General features: G+C 59.4%; 2 protein-coding genes across 4 annotated transcripts; one reads left to right on the top strand and one right to left on the bottom strand.

Annotated features, from left to right (window-relative positions):
• Positions 1–1,749: 1,749 nt before the first annotated feature.
• Positions 1,750–6,980, top strand: LOXL4 (lysyl oxidase like 4). The gene is made up of 14 exons (XM_027672117.1): positions 1,750–2,023; positions 2,161–2,339; positions 2,491–2,702; positions 3,241–3,279; positions 3,402–3,624; positions 3,766–3,949; positions 4,215–4,369; positions 4,659–4,826; positions 5,028–5,190; positions 5,301–5,544; positions 5,797–5,912; positions 6,008–6,144; positions 6,339–6,450; positions 6,567–6,980. The coding sequence occupies exons 1-14, from the start codon at positions 1,750–1,752 to the stop codon at positions 6,635–6,637; spliced, it is 2,277 nt and encodes a 758-aa protein (XP_027527918.1). The 3' UTR covers positions 6,638–6,980.
• Positions 6,981–8,579: 1,599 nt separating this feature from the next.
• On the bottom strand, positions 8,580–20,367 carry R3HCC1L (R3H domain and coiled-coil containing 1 like). 3 transcript variants are annotated; one of them, XM_027672373.1, is made up of 7 exons: positions 20,329–20,367; positions 13,543–14,981; positions 9,862–10,037; positions 9,677–9,747; positions 9,474–9,569; positions 9,169–9,309; positions 8,580–8,992 (listed from the first exon to the last, which is right to left on the bottom strand). In XM_027672373.1, the coding sequence occupies exons 2-7, from the start codon at positions 14,965–14,967 to the stop codon at positions 8,937–8,939; spliced, it is 1,965 nt and encodes a 654-aa protein (XP_027528174.1). In that variant the 5' UTR covers positions 14,968–14,981; positions 20,329–20,367; the 3' UTR covers positions 8,580–8,936. The 3 variants fall into 3 exon arrangements, with proteins under 3 accessions (XP_027528174.1, XP_027528176.1, XP_027528175.1); XM_027672375.1 differs by having other exon boundaries at positions 14,746–14,981; XM_027672374.1 differs by lacking the exon at positions 20,329–20,367 and adding an exon at positions 20,250–20,275.
• Between the last annotated feature and the right edge of the window lie 363 nt (positions 20,368–20,730).

Here is a 20,730-nt window from a genome sequence, read left to right as displayed (position 1 = left end):
ACGTTGAGACACGAATGAGTCACAGGCTTCACTGCTGGCTGCAACCCTGCCCTTCCCCAGGGCTTTCCGTGGCCCCCATGCTGGGGCTGGCCAGGGACCCCTATCGCAGGAGAGGCTTCAGCACATGCCCTGAGCCCGGACAAGGCAGAGGGCTGGGATGAGGGTCTCCTGCGAGCGGGTCCCGGCGCCGTGCACCCATGCACACCCAGAGGTGCTGGAGCTCTTGCGAGACGTGGCGATGAGCTCACGGGCTATTCCCGGCCGTGTTGATCCTGGCTCCTCCCGGCAGGATCCAGCTGCTTTGACTCCAAACAAACAGCCCGGTGGCCACCGGCACATTCCTGGCCGGTCCCTGGGCACAGCCAGGGCACAGGGTTTCCTGTTTATCCCCATCCCACGGCGGGGCACGGCGGGCGTGTGGGCAGCGGGGTGCCCCGGGGACTGGCTGCACCCCAAGCCGGAGGTTGCTCCCGGGGCAGGTCGGGAGGGGGGCATCCCCAGTCTCCACGTCCCAGGGAGAAATGCCTGAGGACCTTCACAGCCAGCCTGGCTCAGGAATGGCCCAGGTGATGCCCCGAGCCCTGGGAGAACCGTACTCCGGACTTCCAATGCCATCCCACAGCCTGCCGTGGTCTCTGTGCCCCCCGAGTCCTGGCCCCATTGCAGCACCCCCAGGCACCCCCTGCCTGCATGCCCATTTGAGCCGCTGTGTAGGTGAGAAGGGGCAAGAGGTGTCCTTTTGAGGTGTCCCTAGCGTGACAGTTTGTCACCTCCACAAGGTCCATGCTCTGCCTGGCTGGGGGACAGACCCATGGGAGGAGCATCCTTGACCGGGGGCATTGGGTTCCGACTGGGAGGAGGTCCAGGCTCACGGCAGGTAGGGGTATCCGGGGGTCCTCAGCCTCCCCAGGCTGCGGGGAGGACAGGGGTTGGGGCGGGGACAGGTTTGCCCCAGTGTGGCAGAGTACGGCCGGGGGAGGGCAGGGAGTAGGGCTGGGCTCCAGGCCCGAGGCGGGAGGGCGGAGGCTCCCCCCCCCCGGAGCGGCCCACCCCGCTGCAACATAAAAGCGGCTGCAGGCGGTGCTCGGCGGGAGTCAGGAGCCGTGGGAGCCAGCAGCAGCGAGAGCCAGCAGTCGCGTCCACTCGCCACCGCCTGCCCCGCATCGCTGTCAGTCCTGCACCGCCATCCCTTGCCAGGGTGAGTGCCGGGGGTAGCCCCGGTGGGGGGAGATTTGGGCACCTGGAGGGGGTCAGCAACCCCACTAGTGCTCTGAGTGGGAATGCAGGGGAAGAGATGGGATGATGGAGACAGAGCTGTATGAAGGATGGGGAGGGGAGGGACCCTGGTATTCGGCAGAGGATCCAAGCAGGGAATAAAGGGGGGCTCTGTGAGGCCCCCACCCACGTCTCAAAGCACGGGGCAGGCAGGAAGCAACAAGAGTACAGGGCAATGTTCGTGGGGCTACCCATGGCTGTCGGTTCCTGGGAGGGCTGTGCCAGGGTTGAGTGAAGCAGTGATGGGTGCAGGGCTGGGGCTGAGCCCAGAGGTGGGGTATGCTGCAAGTATGGCAGGGTCTAGCGCCTGCATCCCCCACAGCACAGGGACAGGGATGTCACTGCTGTGCAAGGGGACATGATATCCCTACACCATTGCCCAGCTCTTGGGGCACAGGGAGCACCCCTACCCTGCCATGATCCCCAAGGGCTCATTGTCAGACTGTCCTCAGGCATCCCACCTGCAGAACCGCGATGGTGATGCCAATTGGCACAAGTCCCATCCTTCTGGTGCTGCTGCTGTGCTGGGTGGCCCCCAGCGGGCAGGACCTGGCCCCAGTGCAGCTGCGGCTGGGGGGACCACGGGGGCCAGCGGGAGAGGGCCGGCTGGAGGTGCTGTACCAGGGACGCTGGGGCACTGTCTGCGACGATGGCTTCGACTTCCACGCGGCCACCGTCGCCTGCAGACAGCTGGGTTACACCGCAGCCATCACCTGGACCCATAGTGCCACCTACGGCCAAGGGGAAGGTAAGGGGCAGGTGGAGAGTGGAAGGGTGGGGGGTCCTGGGGAGGGCAGTGGGGAGGGGGAGCCTGCCCTGGGGGACTGTAGGTGCAGGCAGCTGGTGGGATGCACTGGATGGTGCCCATGGTGCTGTGTTCTCCAGGCCCCATCTGGCTGGACAACGTGCGGTGTGGGGGCAATGAAGGCTCCCTGGCAGAGTGTGTCCACAATGGCTGGGGCATCAGTGACTGCCACCATGGTGAGGATGCTGGTGTGGTGTGCTCAGGACAGCGACTGCCTGGCAGCTCCCCCCAGGCCACCACCTCTGGTAACCTGAGAGAGGTGAGGGGGGGTCATGGAATTCCCCTGTTCCCAGCAGGGTATGCCTGGGGGGACTGGAGCAGGTCCCTCTAACCCTTTTCCTTGTCCCCATCCTGTACGCCCTGCCCTCGATACTGGAGTCCCATGCCCAACCCTGTGCCCACTGTGGCAGGTGCCAGGGCTGAGCCTGGAGGAGGTGCGGCTCAAGCCCATCCTGGCACGAGCCAAGCTGAGCATGCCAGTAACGGAGGGTGCTGTGGAAGTGAAGCACGACGGGCACTGGAGGCAGGTGTGCGATGCCAACTGGACCAGGAACAACAGCCGTGTGGTCTGTGGGATGCTGGGCTTCCCCCGTGAGAAGCAGATCAACACCAGCTTCTACCGGTAGGGATGTGGGAAACATGCATTGCACCTGAGCATGTGGGACAGGTGCCTGGCTGGGCACACTGTGGGGACAAGAGACTGGAGGGGGTGTCAGGGAAGGGCTGCACATATGTGTGGGTGGGCAAGGTGCCTGGCCATGCCTAGGTCCCCTTCTTGTGGCCTTGACAAGGGTCAGAGTTGGGCTCAGCAGCATCCAGAGGACTGTGGGTATGGTCTCCAGATATGGCTGGCAAAGCGTGGGAGAAACGAGAGGAAAAGGCAAGTGTCTCTCAATCCCTCCACCCCTGTCTCAGACTGGGACTATAAATACAGCACATAATGAGCCCCTACCAATGCCAGGAGTCACACAGTCCTGCTGGAACACATGGTACAGCCAGGCTTGGCACGGTAATCGCCATTGTGAGAGAACCTGACATTCTGTGGGAAGACCCCATGGCTCCAGCTCCTGCTGGGGAGGGGAGGAGTGGTGGGGTGGGGGGGGTCAGTTGTGCAGTGTCAGCATGACACCTCCCAACCTCCTGGCTCTGTGCACCCACAGAAAGCTCTGGAATAGGAAGCTGAAGGACTCCAACTCCAGGTAGGGCTCAGCCCTGGGCAGGGCAGGCAGGGCACCTTGGGTGGGCACCCAGCATGGATATTGGGTGGGGGTGAGTCTCTGGCACCCAAGCTGATACTGGCTCTGCTCCTCTCCCTTGACAGCCTGAAGACTCTCAGCCAGAAGAACAGCTTCTGGGTCCACAGGGTGCAGTGTCAGGGCTCAGAGCCCCACCTGGCCCGCTGCCCTATACAGGTGGCCCCACCAGCCCCCCACCAGCACGCCTGCCCCCACGGCATGCATGCCATTGTCAGCTGTCTCCCCAGCCCTGCCTTCCAGAAGGGCACAGGCAAGGGCAAGAGCAAGAGCAAGGCCTCCCCAGGAAAGGTGAGCCCTGGCAGAGCCCCGCACCTCATCCCACCGATAGAGGGTCTCAGAGCTGAGCAGCACACCCAGCCACTCCATTTGCACTTGTGCAGGTGGGTGGCCATGTCCTGGGGGTGCTGACCAGCTGCTCTCCATGCCCAGGTGCTCCCGGTGCGGCTGCGAGCGGGTACCCATCCCGGCGAGGGCCGGGTGGAGGTGCTACGCCATGGGCAGTGGGGCACCGTGTGTGACAAACAGTGGGACCTCACTGCAGCCAGTGTGGTGTGCCGGCAGCTGGGCTACGGGACGGCGAAGCAGGCCCTGGTGGGAGCCCAGATGGGACAAGGTGAGGCAGATGGCACAGCATGGACTTGGGGCACTACTGGACTTGGAGGGGTATGATGGGGAAAGCCACCGGTTTAATGTGTCCTGTTGGAGCATCCTGGGTTCTTCAGTCAGCTCCAGCCTGCCCTGGCATGGGCCTCCCTTGTCTGCTCCTACCATGGGCAGCCCCATTCCCATAGGGAATGCCCAGGCCAGGGGAAAGAGGGTGGGGGTCCTTCTCCAGGATGGTCATGGAGCAGGGAGCACTGACCCTTCCTCTGCTTTAGGTCTGGGGCCCATCCATATGAGCAATGTACAATGCACTGGCCATGAGCGCACCCTGGGTGAGTGCCGCTTCCAAGATGCCAAGCGCAGCGGGTGTCAGCACGAGGCTGATGCTGCCGTTCGCTGCCACATGCCCCACATGGACTTCAAGAGCCAGGTGAGCCCCTGTCTCTTCCCCAGAGCCAAAGCTCCATTGCACAGCCCTTGCTCACCAAGCTCTGTGCCCAGTGTGGATGCTCAGAGCAGCCCTGGGGTGACCCAGGGGATGGAGGGGACACAGAGCAGCACCCCAGTGGGGTTCTGCAGGATGAACTGGTGGCAAAAGTGGGGAGAAAAAGAGGAAGAAGAAGTTGAGGGAGATGTGTTGGGCTGCCTATCCCATTGCAGTGCTGAGAGGGGGGCTGGGGTCTGCACCACATTCCAGCTCAGCCCTTCTCTGCTGGCAGGTGCGGCTGGCCGGGGGCCGTAACCCCGAAGAAGGTGTGGTGGAGGTGCTGGTGCCGGTGCAGGGGCAGCTGCAGTGGGGTGCAGTGTGCGGTGCACAGTGGGGGCTGAACGAGGCCATGGTGGTCTGCAGGCAGCTGGGGCTGGGCTTTGCCAGCCATGCCCTCCAGGTGAGTGGGTTCCCATCCTGGAGCCAGGACTACCAGGGGTCCTGCAGGATGGGTAGTGTGGGCATAGGGTGGCTGGGCCTCTGGGATGGGACAGCCGGGGCAAAAAGCCCTGGTGGCAGCGTTAGAGCAGGGAGGGAGGCAGGTGGGTTCTGGCAGGGGGTGGGAGGACTGGTCCAAGCACTGTGCTCCTCCTCTGCTCAGGAGACGTGGTACTGGGCAGGCAGCCCCGATGCCACCCGGGTTGTGATGAGCGGGGTGCGCTGTGCCGGCACGGAGCTGGCCCTCCAGCAGTGCCAGCGCCATGGCCCTGTCCACTGCCCCAGCGGCGGGGGACGCTTCTCAGCAGGGGTCACCTGCACTGCCCGTGAGTAGCAGGAGCCCATGGGGTACTGCTGGGAGGCGGCACCCCTGTTCTCCTGGATGGGGAGAGGGGGGAATCACCTTCTCAATCCCTGCTAATTCCTTTCATGCCAGATGCCCCAGACCTGGTGATGAATGCCCAGCTGGTGCAGGAGACAGCCTACCTGGAGGACAGGCCCCTGGGGCTGCTGTACTGTGCCCATGAGGAGCGCTGCCTCTCCCGCTCTGCCGACCAAATGCAGTGGCCCTATGGCTTCCGCCGCCTCCTCCGCTTCTCCTCCCAGATCCACAACCTGGGAAGAGCTGATTTCCGACCCAGGATGGGGCGGCACGCCTGGACCTGGCACCAGTGCCACCGGTGAGTAGCCCATGGGCAGAGGCTGGCAAGGAGCTGCCCCCTCCCAGGGCCAGGCAGGGCACGGTCCCAAGAGACTGTCTCACCCGGGGTAGTTAACAGCATCCACGTCAACACTGTCATTATGGCTTTATTTGGCTTCAAGGCTGTAATTTGCTGAGTCCCTGGGTGCTGCCTGCTCCCGGCAGGGCAGCTGGGCCGCCCACATGCTCCCTGGTCAGGCACCAGCCCTGTACTCAGTCCCTGTCCCCACAGGCACTTCCACAGCATCGAGGTCTTTACCCATTATGACCTGCTAACTCTCAACGGTTCCAAGGTGGCGGAGGGGCACAAGGCCAGCTTTTGCCTGGAGGACACCAACTGCCCCGAGGGTAGGTGCTGTCTGCAGAGCTTACAGCAGCCCCTCATTCTGCTCCTTGGAGAGGGCTCTGTCTGTGCCCTCCCTCACCTCCTTACCCTCCTGCAGGGCTGCAGCGACGCTTCGCCTGTGCCAACTTTGGGGAGCAGGGGGTGAGCGTGGGGTGCTGGGACACCTACCGCCATGACATCGACTGCCAGTGGATTGACATCACCGATGTGCCACCAGGCAGCTACACCTTCCAGGTATGGGAATGGAGCGTCAGGGGGGTACCAAGCCACTGGAGCTCAGGGCTGGGGGCTGCCCTACATGGGCACCATCAGCACTCCCTCACCCTGCACATCGGGGTGCAGCTCTGCACCCCTCTGTGCATGCACCACAGCCCTGCCTGGCCAGGGCACGGCAGAGGTGCCCCCAGCCCTGCCTCTTGCCCTCTTAGGTGGTTGTGAACCCCAAGCACGAAGTGGCTGAGTCAGACTTCTCCAACAATGTGATGCGGTGCCAGTGCAAGTATGATGGGCAGCGTGTCTGGATGCACAGCTGCCACACAAGTAAGGAGGGACAGGAGCATAGAGGGCATGAAAAGCAGGGTGGGAGAAGTGACAGGGCGAGGGGTGCCACAGGTTCCTTGTTCCTCCCCCATCACCACTCATGTTGCTTTCTCCAGGTGATGCCTATGGTGCTGATGTGGTGAGCGACCTGGAGAGACGGGAACGCCTGGCCAGCAACCTCGTGTGACCCCTTGGCATCGGCATGGTCCCAGCAGCGCTGCGGGACAGTCCAACTCCCGCGCCCCGGCAGCACCAGACTGAGCTCAGGGACTTGCAGACTTTTGTATTTATTGATGCTGCTGCAGAGGATGGAGATGAGCACCGGGGCTGGTGGGGAGTGCCCAGGGGTGCCCAGTCCCGTGCTGCCAGCGGGACTTGCAAGAGCAGCCCAGATACTGCAGCAGCTCTCACCTCCACAGCTCCAATGCCCCCCAGGACAACTACCTCAGCCTGCCTGCCCAACCTCCCTTGCTCCAGCAGACTCAGGACAGTCACTGGCCACCCATGCACCAGTCCTGTCCTCAATAAAGGTGCTGTGAGATGGGAGCAGGATGCTGTGCTATGGGAGAGGGTGTACTCCTTTATCAACACCATCATTCCCTGCTCTCTCCGCTGCCCTCTTTCCCATGAGGACCATGGAGCCAGTCCCCAGCTGAGAACAACTCTGGTCTATACAATGGGTCCCTAGCCAGGCAGTATCCCCCCTGTGCCACCCAGGGCCACCAGCCCCTGGCTGTCTGTGTGTGGCTGGCATCAAGCAGCTCTGGCTTGCCACCAGCAGTCCCTGCCAGCCAGGGCACCCTGGCCCTGAACTGGCTAACCCTGTGCATGCAAAGGACCCCAGCCAGCTCTGTGGCAGCACGGGCCAGCAGCCAGCCCATCAGCCACAGTATCTGCAGCCACCATGGGCTTTCCCAGACTGTCCTGGCAGCTTCCCAGCCATGGGAGCAGTGGTGAGGCCACTCTGCCTCCCAAAGCCCTTGTTCCTGGGCACAGGGTAGAGACAGGGTACATCATGCCCTTGCTCTCTGTGTTTCTTTCCCCCGTGGTTTCTATCTTTTTTTTTTATAACAGCAGATAAAAGGGAATGTCTCCAGCCCACTCTGTACTGCCTGTTCCCCAGCGAGCCAGCTGACGGGCAGTGCCACCCCCCTCCTTGCACACCTCTGCCCATCCCCCACCTCATTGGCAGGCACCAGCCCAGGGTGGGGGGCTATCAGCACCCACCTTGGCCCAGGACACGCCAGACTGTGCGCACACGTGATGGTCCCTGCACGTGGAGGAACTGCTGGGGACAGCGGTGGTGCACTGGGGTGGCCTGAGGCCAGAGATCGTGGCAAGGCACGTGCCGGCGAGAGGCTCACTCTGCCGGGGTCAGGGTTTGAGGGATGCCGGATGGCGGGGAGGATGTTTTCCACATGAGAGCAGCTTTGCGCCCTGAAATTTCCACTGGCCAAGCCACAAGCATCCGGGAACGGTGGCTGAGATGGCTCCCAGCTGGCAGCACTGCTAGACGGTGCAGGGGCAGGCAGCCACTGCCACGGGGTTGTGACCAGCTCCACTGCTGCCAAGCTGGGGGACAGCCAGGGGACACGGGGCAGCCACATGAGCCCTTCAGCAACCAAAAACACGCAAACCGCTGGCAGGGGTGGCAGAAAAGCATCATCCCCATCCTCACCTCCTGTGAAGGGCCCTGAGAGTGTGCAGGGCTACAGGGCAGGAGTGCTGGGGCGCACAGGGCTGTTTTTCAGATGCTGAGTGACGATGCAAAGCACGGGAGCCAAAGGCAGGTCCCAGCCACTGGCCTCCACCCCGGGGCGGGGCAGGAAGCCCCCAGCCCACCACGGCTGGCAGCGTGGCCACATCACAGCCCCGTGCAAGGCCAGGAACGTGGCCCTGCCCGTGTTCTGACAAGGGCCCTGCTGTTCGGGGCCACAGCTGCTCCGCGGAAGTAAACAGAGTCCCTGCCAGCACATTCCTGCCGCCCTGCCCGATCCCTCCTGCCTGCACATCCCCCCTCCCCGCTGGGGACACCCACACCTGGGAGGGGAGGACATCCCCAGGCGCCCCCAGCATGCATACCCGTCCCCGGTATGAAGGAAACGGGAGCCACCACCCAACCAAGCAAATAAAATATATGGTATTTATTAGCAAAATAAAGGAGAGAAACTCTCATTTGCAAGGCCCTGCCAGGTGGCCAGGGCCGCCCCACACAGCCCCCCCGCTCTCTGAGTTCCCTGCATCCCCCTGCTGCTCCTGCAGGGGGGTCCTGCCTGGGGTAGGGTGTGCAGTGATGCAACAGCATCCCCACAGCAACAGTCCCGCACATGTCCCGCTCAGCCCTTTCCGTGGAGCTGCCCAGTGCTTTCGGATGTGGTGCAGGATCTGTCCCAGCTCTGAGATGCAGAGTGCCCTGCCTGCCTACAGAGAGGGGCCCAGGCACCCCAGGGGAGTTTCCAGTGGGGCTGAAAGTGCAGCCACCTGGCTCAGTCCCGGCCCTCCCAGGCATCCTCCCGCTGCTTGTTTTCCAGGCGCTTCCTCTCTGCAGAGACAAAAGGGTAAACACCATGTCCCCATCAGCCCACAGCCACACACTTCCTCGTGGAGGTGGCTGGAGTCCACCCTGGTGCACTCCCTCTCACCCAGCACCCTGTGAGAGGGGGCATCCACAAGGAGGGTCTCCCCATACTGCAACCCCTCCAGGCATCCAAAACTCACCTTGAGCTTCTTGCAGCTTCCTCCGCTCCGCATCTCGCTGGGCTGGAGTCTGGTTGCTGCGTACCCCCAAGGCACCGATCACCAGCCGCCTGGCCAGGACAGCTGATGTTTCAGGGCGCTCCTTGGCTGGCTGCAGGTACTCTGTGAAAGTGAAGATGGGGGACATCAATGGGGAATCCTGGGAGGGACAGAACAGCTGGCATGGCCACGGAGCCATGCCGGCTGCCCTGTCCCTCCCCAGTTATCAGGATGATATTGCAGCACAAGCACGATGACACAAGCCAGCACAGGGCAGCATCACTCACCAGCATATGCCCTGGCTTTGGCTTTAGAGGCGCGGGTGCCCTGGGAGAGCGGACGCGTCTTCACCATCAGGTGCTTGGTGCTGAGGGCATCACGTGCTGCAGGGAGAGAGCAGCAAGTTCAGGTGCAGGGTGCTATGCCCAGGATATGCACAGGAGAGGGATGCCTCCCCTCTGCCCATACTCAGCCAAACCAGGGGCAGTACCTGTTATGGGGCTGGAGAAGATGCCCAGGGCGTGCGTATCATCCACCCATTTAATATCAAAGCCTTTTTTCCTACCAAAGAGAAGGAAGGTTAGCAAGGCATTGGCACCTGGTGAGCGGGGGTCTGAAGCACAGCCCAGGCAGGGAACCCCAGCACCAGGGACACAGCATTGCTGGCAGACTCACTGATAGCTGCAGAAGACACGCATTAGGTCCTCAGTGGAGAAATCCGAGGGGAAATCGTAGATCTCGATGACGTGGGGCAGCTCATCATCGCTGATGTCCGGAGCAGTGGGTTCAGCCCTGTAGTAGTCGAAGCGGGGTGACTGCAGGCTCTCCTGGTGCTTCTCACCCCCTGAGAGCTGCAGTGGTAGGAAAGGCACAGCACTGAGCAACCCATGCCCGCCTACCCCACAGCAGTTCCCAATCCATGGCAAGCACTCCCCAGAAAGTGACCCAGCCCCTGCACCCCATCCCAGCGCTGCAGATGGATTCATGGCATTGAGAATTAGGAGTTATTGACTAGCATTCTCATGCCATGCACTTGCTTTTCCCATTACCAGCATCCCTTTACTTGCCACACTCTGAGGCCCTGCCAGAGGCACAGTAGGAATGGCAGGGGTGAAACAGTGCAGGCACTTCCAAGCACACCACTCCTTACACAGTGATGTGATGACCTGAAATACTTTTAGGGAAGAACAAGGAGCAGGACAGCAATGCCAGGAGGAAAGACTGATGTCTTCCTGTCACATGGAAGTACAAGGCTTAGCATGCCCTGGCAGCATGAAGCAGCCCATCAGCACCCCAGATGCCAAGATGAAAAAGTCAGCACTCCCCTAAAGAGCAAGTTCTGGTGGTTAATCACCTGTGCAGCTAAAAATTTACGCTTATTTCTCATTTGAATTTGTCTGACTTCACTTTCCACCAGGCAGTGTTCTGCCTCTCTACTGGATTAAAGAACCCTCAGTCCCTGGTCCCCTCCCTGTGACAGCATTTGCTAATGTTATCAAGTCCCTCCTCAATCTTCTTCTTGATAAGCTAAATGGGTTGTGTGTCTGTAGCATCTCACAATGGGGCACTTTCTCCAGCCCTAAAAGATGATGGCTGTAGCACTTTTCTACCTCGTCCATTTTTCATCCTTCATTTTAAAACAGGAGCAGCAGTCTCCCACTGCCATAACACAGGGATGCATCCAGCCCCTATTTCCCTCTGTCCCACAGCACCAGTGCCAGTAGGCCACCCTGCACCATCTCCTGCCCAGTGGGCCATCCTGCATCGCTTGCTGCACCCCTGCTTTCCAAACCATGCTGTGCCAGCTGTCAAGGGGATTCACTGCCCTGCTTCAGCTGAGACACCAGGACAGGTGCTGTCCAAAGCTGCTGACAGCTCCCCTGTCCCCCTGGAGTGTGGGGCTGGCATGGTGCCAGGAAACAGGTACATCACTCAACCAGGTTCCCAGCCTGATCCCCTAAGCGATCATAGTGGAGCACACCACGGCTGCAAGGTTAGAGTCCATAAATCCCAGCCAGCTCAGTCGATAAAAAGTGCTCATTCCAACAATTTTATGGGGAAGATGGATTCACAGCAGGTGAAGGAGCGCTGCCAGGACGGCTGGATGCTGCCAGAGGGTAGAGCTGAGTTATGGAGCTCATGGGACAGGCCAGCATTGCCGGCAGAGACACCTGCCCCACCATCAGCCCTGTGCTGGGCAGCACACTCACCAGGCACCCTGTGCCTGCTCGGGGTAAGCGAGGGAGCCATTCCAGACAGGATGAAGCCCTGCAGTGCCGCTTGAGGGAGCAGAGCACTCGGGTAGTGCCAGGCACCGGGAAGATGATTAGAGAGCAGGAGCACAAAGTGCCGGAGCAGTCCTTGACCTTCACAAATCACCAAGTGTGGTGGGGCAGCAAGGACAGGAGCCGTCTGGCAGCAGGGATCAGCCACGCGGCAGGCAAGGCTCAACAGGTCCCCTGGCGCTGCCAGCCCCAGCACGCCTGCAGCTCCCCAGCCATGGGGCAGGGCAGTGAGTGGGAACCAGGGTACAGCCCCTGGTCCTGACAGGCATCCTGGAATGGGATGGGCAGACAGATGACAGGGAAAATGAAGACTGTCCATCACATCTCGCTGCTCTCTAAAGATGCACCCTTGCCAGAGCACGTTAGAGGGGTTGGTGGCTGCTCCCTTACACCACAGTCCCTGGCACACATGCACCACAGCCCCCACCATGTCTCACTGGCTGATGGACAGTCCACTGAGCCTGCAAGGAAATGGTCGTGGTACTTAATTACTCTCTGTGTTCAAACTGATTTCTGCTCTGAATTTGTCTGGTTTCAGCTTCCAGCCAATGGTACTCACTATGGTATTTTTTTCCTGCTAGATTAAAGAGCTGCCCGCTATCAGAAATCTCTCCTCCACACAGAACGTCATAAATCTTGCTCTCTGCCAGCTATCTGCGTCGTATAAGGATTTGGCTACGAGGAAGACACTACTAATTTTCTTGTCCTTTTTGTTAATTAACAACAGCTCCATCTCCTTGAGAGCCTGCACCCTCCCGGAGCAGCCACATCCCCCTGCCAAGAGTTCAGAGGGCTCAGGAAGCACCAGACTCCACATGGGAATCAGCAGGGGACAAGGATGGCAACTTTTAATTGATAAATCCCTATTTCAGGTTCTTTTTCACCCATTTTGGGAAGCTCCCTGGAAAGCTCAAACTTGGTTCAGAGCTTGTGCATGAGGGAGCTAATATGGATACTCCTTGAAGTACTGCACAGCATCCTTCAGCTGCACCATAACACAGACCGTCCCCAACCTTCCTACTCTGAGGACAAATCCATGTCTATGGCACCAGTCCACAGAAAGCCAGCACCACGTGCACCAGCTTCCATCAGAGCAGGAATGCATCAGAGCATCCCACCTGGAGGGTGGGGGACCACAGCTGAGGGGAGCACAGCCAGGCAAGGATGGGAGTACCCAATGCCCTTCCACATTCCCCCAAGGTAAGCCCTGTGTGGCCCACACACCATCTCAGCACTACGCCAGGCTCAGAGAGGGCACACCAGCCCAAGTGAGGCCTTCAGGACAAGATGGGTATCAGTGTCCCCTAGTAAGGATGCTCTTGAGTTAATCTCATCCCTTCACAGATGCTGTTATGGAGGCACCACCCACCACTTCATACTCTGCTTCCAGGTCAGGTGGACAGACGCTGGCTGTAACAATATTAGCACTGTTTGTTACTTCAGGTACATTAATGTCATTTGGAAAATTACCGCTTTGACGCTATTGATTTAAAATGCAATAAGGGATATTCAGCCTCATTGCAGAAGCTGAGCTTTCTTCATGAATGGCAGGAAAACGGTGTGGGTGCTGGTGCTAAGCAGCCAACTGTAGTAAATTCAGCTGTATGTGTGCAGGAGGGAATGGCAATGAGCCACAGATGATTAAGAAGCCATAGTTTCGAGGAAACGTCCCATTGCTGTTTCAGTGGGAGCCCATTTCTTTATCACCAATCCCGGTTTCATCAGGGTGCAGTTGCAGTTTACAGCACTCAAGCAGGTTTTACTGGGTGCACTTTAAGTACTATAGAGAGACAATCTCCCCAGCCTCCACCAGCACTGCAGGATGGGATGGGAACCAGCCAGGGGGCAAGGTGGAGGTCCCAGGTGTTTTGGCACCACAGGCAGCTCATGCCCTCGAGAATGGCTGGTGGTGACAGCAGGCAGCACAGCCAGGCTGACTGCATGCCCTGGATACAGCCCGCCCACCCCTGCACTCACCCCAGAGAACACAGGAACAGACAACCCCCAGATCCCAGTGGGCAACAGTCACCATCCCTGCAAATCCCCACAAACACTGGCTTGCAGGAAGTACCTCCTCCAGCAGGCGTGGGTCCAGGCAGTCCCCATCATCGTTGAACAGCACATCCCAGCTCTCCTCAGCACCCGGGCTAGCCTGGCTTGGGGTTCCAGCACTGGCACTGGTCTGTCCTTCCTTTGGGGAGCTGCTGTGGAGACCTCTCTCTTCCTTCTCAGCCTCCTGGGTGCACTGGTGCTTCTGCAGTGAGCCGACATCCTCATGTGTCCCTGCCAGCTCCTTGGCCCAGGACGCCGGTAAGAGCTCCTCCACGCCACGGCATAGCAGCTCCAGGGGTGGTGGGGGCTCACAGTTCTCCAGGGGTGCTCCCTTCCCCAGGCCACTCTCAGCCCCAGTGCTGCTGTCTGTGCAGGCACAAGTGCTGCCCAATTCCTCTGCAGCAGCCACCAGATCACCCTCCCCACTGGGTCTCCCGGTACCAGTAGTGCTCTCCTCTGTGACAGGCAGGACCTGGGATGGGCTGCCCATGCCCTGCCTTGGGGTGCTCTCCCCTGGGAGTACTGGCACATCGCCTGTGCTACCCCTCAGGAACACAGGTTCACAGCTGGCTCCTGGTGCACACAAGGTGCTCTCTCCAGCAAGCTCAGCCATGCCTCCCCACCTCGCCCCCTCCTCTAAAACCCCAGTGGCACAGCCCTCACTCTGCCCTGCCAGGAGAGAACCCTCCTTCTCCCTCTCCTCCTTCTGGGCTTTCAGAGCCACTGCCTCCCTTGCCAGCCTGGGCACACTGCCCTGTTTGCCCACTCCTGCTGACTGCAAAACAGCCTTTCTCAGGCTCTGGGAGAGGTCCCCAGCTGGATCTGGGGTGCTGTCCCCCAAGTGCTCCAACATGCCACTAAGTCCTGTCTGACAAACCAGTGTTGGGCTAGTAGCAGGTGTTGGGCTAGTGAGGTCATCCCCAGGCTTGGGGGTAGCCTTCATGGTCCCAGCCTGGGCAGTTGGTGGGGATGGAGGGTCAGGCTCAGTCCTTGTCATCTGGTGGCCACGGCTGAGCTCTCCGAATCCTTCATCATGGGATGCTTTGTCCTGCCCGTCCCAGGGCTGGCCAACAGTTGGATCTGGGCATGGCTCACACATATGGGGTGATGCCTCCAGGCTCTCCAGTGCAATGGGGCAGCTGCCTCCTGCCCTCTGGCACTGCCTGGCAGAGGCTGCCTGCAGCTCCTTCGGGGCAGCATCCACCTTGCTCTCCCTCCTTACCACTCTGCCTGACTGTGTTGTGGCACGGGGGCTTCGCCTCTGCCCCTTGCCGCTGCCCTGGCAAGAGTCCTGTGCCAGGCGGTGGTTCGCAGGCTCCTGGTGGTGCCAGACCAGTGCGCTGCCCGCTGCTTGTGCCTCTCTCTCCCGCCGTGCTTTGGGCACATAGAGGGCCATGTCAGGCTTCCTGCGGCGCGGCCGGCTGCCCTCCGCCTCCTGCTGCATGGTGCCACCACCGCCTGCCAAGGAGAGACAGCGTCACTGCCCTGCTCATGTCCCAGCAGCCCCACAGCAGAGTGCACAGTGAGCAGCCCCTGCCTGGGTCAGAGCTGGGGTCCCAGCCCAGCACCCACCCTTGCTCGCCCAGCAGCTGCACATAGCGATGGATTGTGAAGCCCTAATGCTGCCCCACGGTAGCTTATCTGCAAATGGGGTTTGGCACCCAGAGCACCCCACAGCCCTACACACCCCCTACAGCTGCTGGCAGGGTGTGTCAGACTTGAGAGAAGTAGAGAAACCCTGTCAGCATCACTGGGGCACCTGCCCTCCTCTGGCAGCTGCTACCTGGGACGCTCCAGCCCAAAGGGCCCACATCTGCACCCAAAGCAGAACATAGAGACCATGCACTACTCATGCATCAAAAATCACAGAGAAGCCCGCGGTAGTCACAGAATACCAGAAACCAAACCCCAGCCCAGGGATACCCTGGTGTGGGACCACGGCTGCCACCCTGGCACACTGCAGCCCTGCTCACCTGCTGCCCCATCCAGACAGAGATTTATTTTTCATCATCTTTGGCAGAAGCAGGCACACCGCAAGCGGCCAGGCCTCCCTGCCCCTATAAATATGCATCAGACAGGGTTTATGGAGACGGATGGTGCTGGGGGCTGCACTGTGGTTGAGGGGAAGGCAGAGTGGGGCTGGGCCGGGGCCCCGTGATTAATCACTGCCCACTCCGTTTAGGGGGATTCATCACGGGCCACTGTCAGGTAAATCACTGGAAAAACACCTCTTCAGTAATTAATGTGAAGTGACGGATGGACAGCCCCTGGGCCCATTAATCTGGACCATCAGTGCCGACCGAGATTATGAATGTCAGGATGCATAAACTGCCGGCAGATCAATAGGGCCAGGAACCCATCCAAGGCTCTCATTTCCGAGGCACCTCCGGTACATTAGCCTCCCCTCCACGGAGCCCCCGACCAAGGCACGAATGCTCTTCATGGCCCCTCACCAAGAGCCAGCAGCGGTGCCAGGAAGGCGATGGGAGGCCAACCACTGGCTGGAAAGTGGTTGGGGCTGCCCATGCCACACGGCATCATCCCCTCTTCCTGATGGACAGACAGACAGCTGCCTTGGCATGACGGATGAGTCTCTCACAGCTCTCTGGAAACCGCTGGAAAAGCCCGAGCAGGGCAGTACCCCCCGGCATGACCACAGCATCTGTGCCTGCACCTCGTGCCACGGAGGCGGGCAGGAACACAAGGTGCAGGCACGGGCGCCGCGGTGATGCTGGGCACCATCCCAGGGCTGCCCCAATCATTTTTCTGTCTCCGCAGCTCTTGTCATTTTTTTCCCCCTCTTTGATACACTAATTTTGCTGGCAGAACGATCCCCTTTATCTTTATCGACCGCAAGAAAGGAACGTATCCTACAAACCTTCTAAGGGCTGGATTAGTCATTTTTCAACACCGAGGCATTATACATTTTCTCACCGAGTGGCAGCCTGGATGCCAGAGGGGAGGGGGCACTGGAAGCCCCCCCGGCATCACCATTTCCAACCACAGAGAGCTTCCAACTACACTGAAGCATGTTCTGCTAAAGGACGTTTCCCAGGCAAGCCCAGAGGCTCAGCCCATGGCACATCACCAAATGCCTTGGGGGCATCAGTGATCTCTTCAGGCTCTGCTTCCCAAGAATTTCCAGCACGGGGAACAACCAGGAGCAGCACTGCTCCACACACATCCCATGTCACCTCCAAGAAGAGCCTTTGCACACAGGATTTATGGGCTCCTCGAAAGCTTGCCATTCACCTTGCCTCACCCTCCAAAGCAGATGGTGCAGCATTAGCCAGACGGCTGGTGCTGGGAGCATCCTCTCCCCGCACATCCTCTCCCTGCACATCTTTACCTGCCGCACACTGCTGGGGAAGAGCCACTTCCCATAGCCTGGGAAGAAGCACGTCAAGGTAGTAGATGACCCACACCAGCAGGGATGCTGCAGCACTTTGTTTTTTCCCCATAGGGCAGCACAGCTCCTGCCCCCAGCCTATTACACACTTCATCGATGGCACAGCCACGGGTCGGCACCGACATATTTCATGCTCTGGGAGGCAGAGCAATGGCCCTGGCTTTGGGTCTCATTCACACTACACTGGGCAGGGCAATCCTCCCACTTCCAAAGTCTGGGACCAAGCTTGCCCTGCAAACTCAGGTAACAATGGGCAGCACATCCCCAAAAAGGCCTGTGCTGCCCCAGGTGCTGTCCTGCTTTGTGAAGTCAACTAGCAAAACAGATCTCCTTTGTGGCAGCAAGGAGGGAAAGGCCATGGTACCATGGCAAAAGTGGTGATGGGAGTGCTGCCCAGCTGCCTGGCACATGAAGCCCACCAGCCCAGCACAACATAGCCTGGCATGGCCAGGAGGATGCTGGAGCATCAGCAAGGCAGCAGCCAGAGCTCCCTGCAGGTACAGGCTTCCCTCACACTGTTCCCAGGAACACACTGCTCATGCTGCTCGTGGAGAGCTTGTGCTCCTGGCATTGTTTGTGAGGTCTCAGTGAGCTGCCTGGTCAATGTGCCAGCCTGAGTTTCTCCTCTAGCGACCATCTGCAGCACATATGGGCAGCATTTTCTCCCTGATTTCTCTATCCGTCCAGGGAAGGACTCCACAAACAAGAGCAAGACAGGGCTGGCTATGTCACAGACCCTGCTTCCCAATGCATAGCGCACTGCTGAATTCCTCCATCATCTGCATCCCTGCCTGGCACATGAAGACACCCACATTGCAGCTCTGACAGCAAAGCCAGGGGTCCTGCCACCTTCTCCTGCTGTAGGCAGGGATGCCGGCCACAGTCCTGCTCAGGCAACCTGGGAACAGGCACGGATGCTGGGCTGTGGGGCTCATGTGGAGCATGCCAGTTCCTGGAGAAGTTTCAGTGCCACGCAGCACCCTCTCAGCAGGCTGCCGCATTTCCTGGCAGGGAGCTGTATTTTTAGCCTTCGAGGTTTCTAATTCTACTCAATCCATACTCCCATCGATAGAGTAGATAACCTTAAAGCCCTGACAGTGAACAGGGATGGCAATACTGGGGGATCAGGAGCCTTGGGAGACCTCATGGAGCCTTGGCATGCAGCTCGTGCACTACAATGTCACTCTTTACAGCCTGCAGCAGATTGGGCTCTTTGAAGGGGAAAAAAATAACTATAATAACAAGATTAATAAAAAGGCAGGTACAAGGAGAGTCTAAACAGCTCCGCTGGGGAACCTGCCGCTTGCAGAGCTCATCCCATGCCAGGCACGTGCCATGGCACACTCATCTACTGCACCAACACCAGCATATGGTATCCCAGGTAAGGATTGTCAGAGATTCTGGCTACCCCGCACCTCTTCTGCTCTCAGCAGAGCTCCAGCCCAGGTCACCCAGCTCAATAGCAGGTGACGGGGCCAGGGAAGGACCTGAATACCTGGTGGAGACAGACAGAGCAAAGGCAAGAACACAGAGCCGCTGTTATGAGGCAAAGCAAAGCGCTTCAAGAGCTGCATCCCATCCAATGTCTGCCCACAGCCCTGTAGGATTTAAGACGTCCCTGTCCCCTGCTGCCAGGAGAAAGATGCTCTCCAGCAGCCACACCAAACATTGAGGAGGTGGCAAAGGTGTCAAAGGTGCAGAGAAAGAGAGATCTAATCGTGCCTTTCATTTGCAATACTCTTAGGAAATACCTGGAACAGATGCTCTTAGGAGATACCTGGAACAAGAAAAGGGGAACATTCCAGACAGGAAGATTATTTGTAAGTCAATAGTGTCCCCTCACAGCTGCAGTGGGAAAAAGGGACAACAAACCAGCAAAAGGAGTTAACAGCCAGAGCACTAAGGGGAATACAAAGGACTTTACAAATATACCCAGGCAGAATCAGCACAAAAGTGAAAAGGTCTATTAATAAACAAGTAGGGAGAGAAAATTAATGATGGCTCAAAAATAAAGATGACTCAAAAGGGAAAAATCACTGGTTTTAACCAGAAAAATGCAAATGAGGCAGAGGCCTCGCAAAAACAGCTGCAGGGAAAGCAAAAACAGCATCTCCACATAGACACAGTCACCTGGCCAGCATGGCTGGTGCGAAGATGAACCTATTAACCTGCTGACACACAGTGCCGAGAAGAAACCAGGGCCTTGGTGATGGGTAGAGCAAATCAGGCACTAATTTTCTGTGCAAGAAAGAACAACAAAACCAGAACCAAGGTACAGGATAAATCCTGTTCCTATCCCTAGCGGAGAACAAAACTGGCAGGTGAAGGAGCCTGCACACCCACCACAATGGGCTTCTGGATGATGTATGCTGGCTTGTCCAGAGGAGTTATTTCAGAAGAATTGCTGGGCAAGAGACAACTTAGCTGAAGTTCAGGGTATCGTTTTATACCATCTCCCAAACTTTCACTTGAATAATGAACTGTAATTAAATGTGCAGATGAAACTGAGCAGAGAGTTGTTGCAAACACCTTCCAGAGCAGACACATCATTCAAAGGATCCAAGAAATGTAACCAGGAAACAAAGCGAGACTCAGCCTGAGAAAATGAAAGTAAAATAACACAAAGCAGCTACTCAGGGGGCAAGAGCAGCCTGAAAAGCAAGGCCCAGAGCCACACAGTGCACTCAGATCAGAAAGCAAGACCACCCCAAAACGCGCAAGGGGCAGAATCTGATCACCGGCATCATGCCATGGGCCACCCCAGGGCTGTGACAGCCCCACAGCAGGCAGCACGCAGAGCCTCACAGGTGGCATGAGGCACGAAGGATAGAGGGACAGGGACAGGCAAGCAGCCACGAAAAACAGTGTCTAGCACCTGTGAGCACCAGACGTGTTTTATAAGGCATGGGAGCCTGGCACACTGAGCACCCAGGGATACGTGCAACTCCTCTGCACTCAAGGGCTGAACACTGCCGGCATCGCCCTGGGACTCTGCACACTGGGGAGAGTTACGGGGTCTGCAACGTGCCATGTTATCTGGGTATGCCAGGGGCTGCCAGCCAGTGGAGTGGGGGAGGTGGGACTTCAGGTGGGGGATCAGGGCTGGGGCAGGGTGTGGGGGACATGGCTAGGAGAGGAGATGGGGTACAAGGCTAGGACAGGGTGTGGGGTTCAGGCCTGGGTGAAGAGATGGGAGACAGCGCCGGGAAAAGGGACGGGGGACAGGGCCGGGAGAAGAGATGGGGGACAGGGCTGGGACACCAGAGTGGAGAAGAGCAGGGCAGAAGTAGCAGAAGAGCACCGGGCAGGGTGCCCACCCCGGGCTGCAGTGCCCCCGTCCCGAGCGCCCCGCCGGGCCGGGCCGGGCCGGGCCGCCCGCCAGGCCGCCGCCGTTACCAGTGGCCGCACCGGGTCCCCGCCGCTCAGCTCCGCTCCGCGCCGTCGCTTCCGCCGCGCCGGGCCCGCCCCGCCGTGGGGAGCGCCGGGACCTGTAGTGCGGTACCGGCTCCGCCCCGCCCCACCGGCTCCTCCCCTGCGCCCGTGGGCCCAAGGGCCGCCGCCGCCCCGCACGGTCCTCCGCGAGTCCCCGCGGGCAGCCCCGGTGCCGCGGCGGCCCGTCCTCCCTCGGCACCGCCCGGCAGCCGGAGGGAGGGGGGTCCTGGCTGGGAGGGTGGTGGACACAGGGCTGCAGGAGGGAGAGCGACCCCCGCACCCGCACACGGGTGGGTCCCACGGAGGCTGCCGTGGGTCTCCCGTTGCCGTTTAATGTCGCACGCTGGGCGGGAGCGGCGGTGCTCC

This window comes from Neopelma chrysocephalum, unplaced genomic scaffold (assembly GCF_003984885.1).
Source record: "Neopelma chrysocephalum unplaced genomic scaffold, ASM398488v2 Primary Assembly neopelma1_97390, whole genome shotgun sequence".
In the NCBI taxonomy this organism is placed as follows: domain Eukaryota; kingdom Metazoa; phylum Chordata; class Aves; order Passeriformes; family Pipridae; genus Neopelma; species Neopelma chrysocephalum.
The sequence above is the reverse complement of the archived record's forward strand: the minus strand, read 5'-3'. Positions and strand labels throughout refer to the sequence as shown.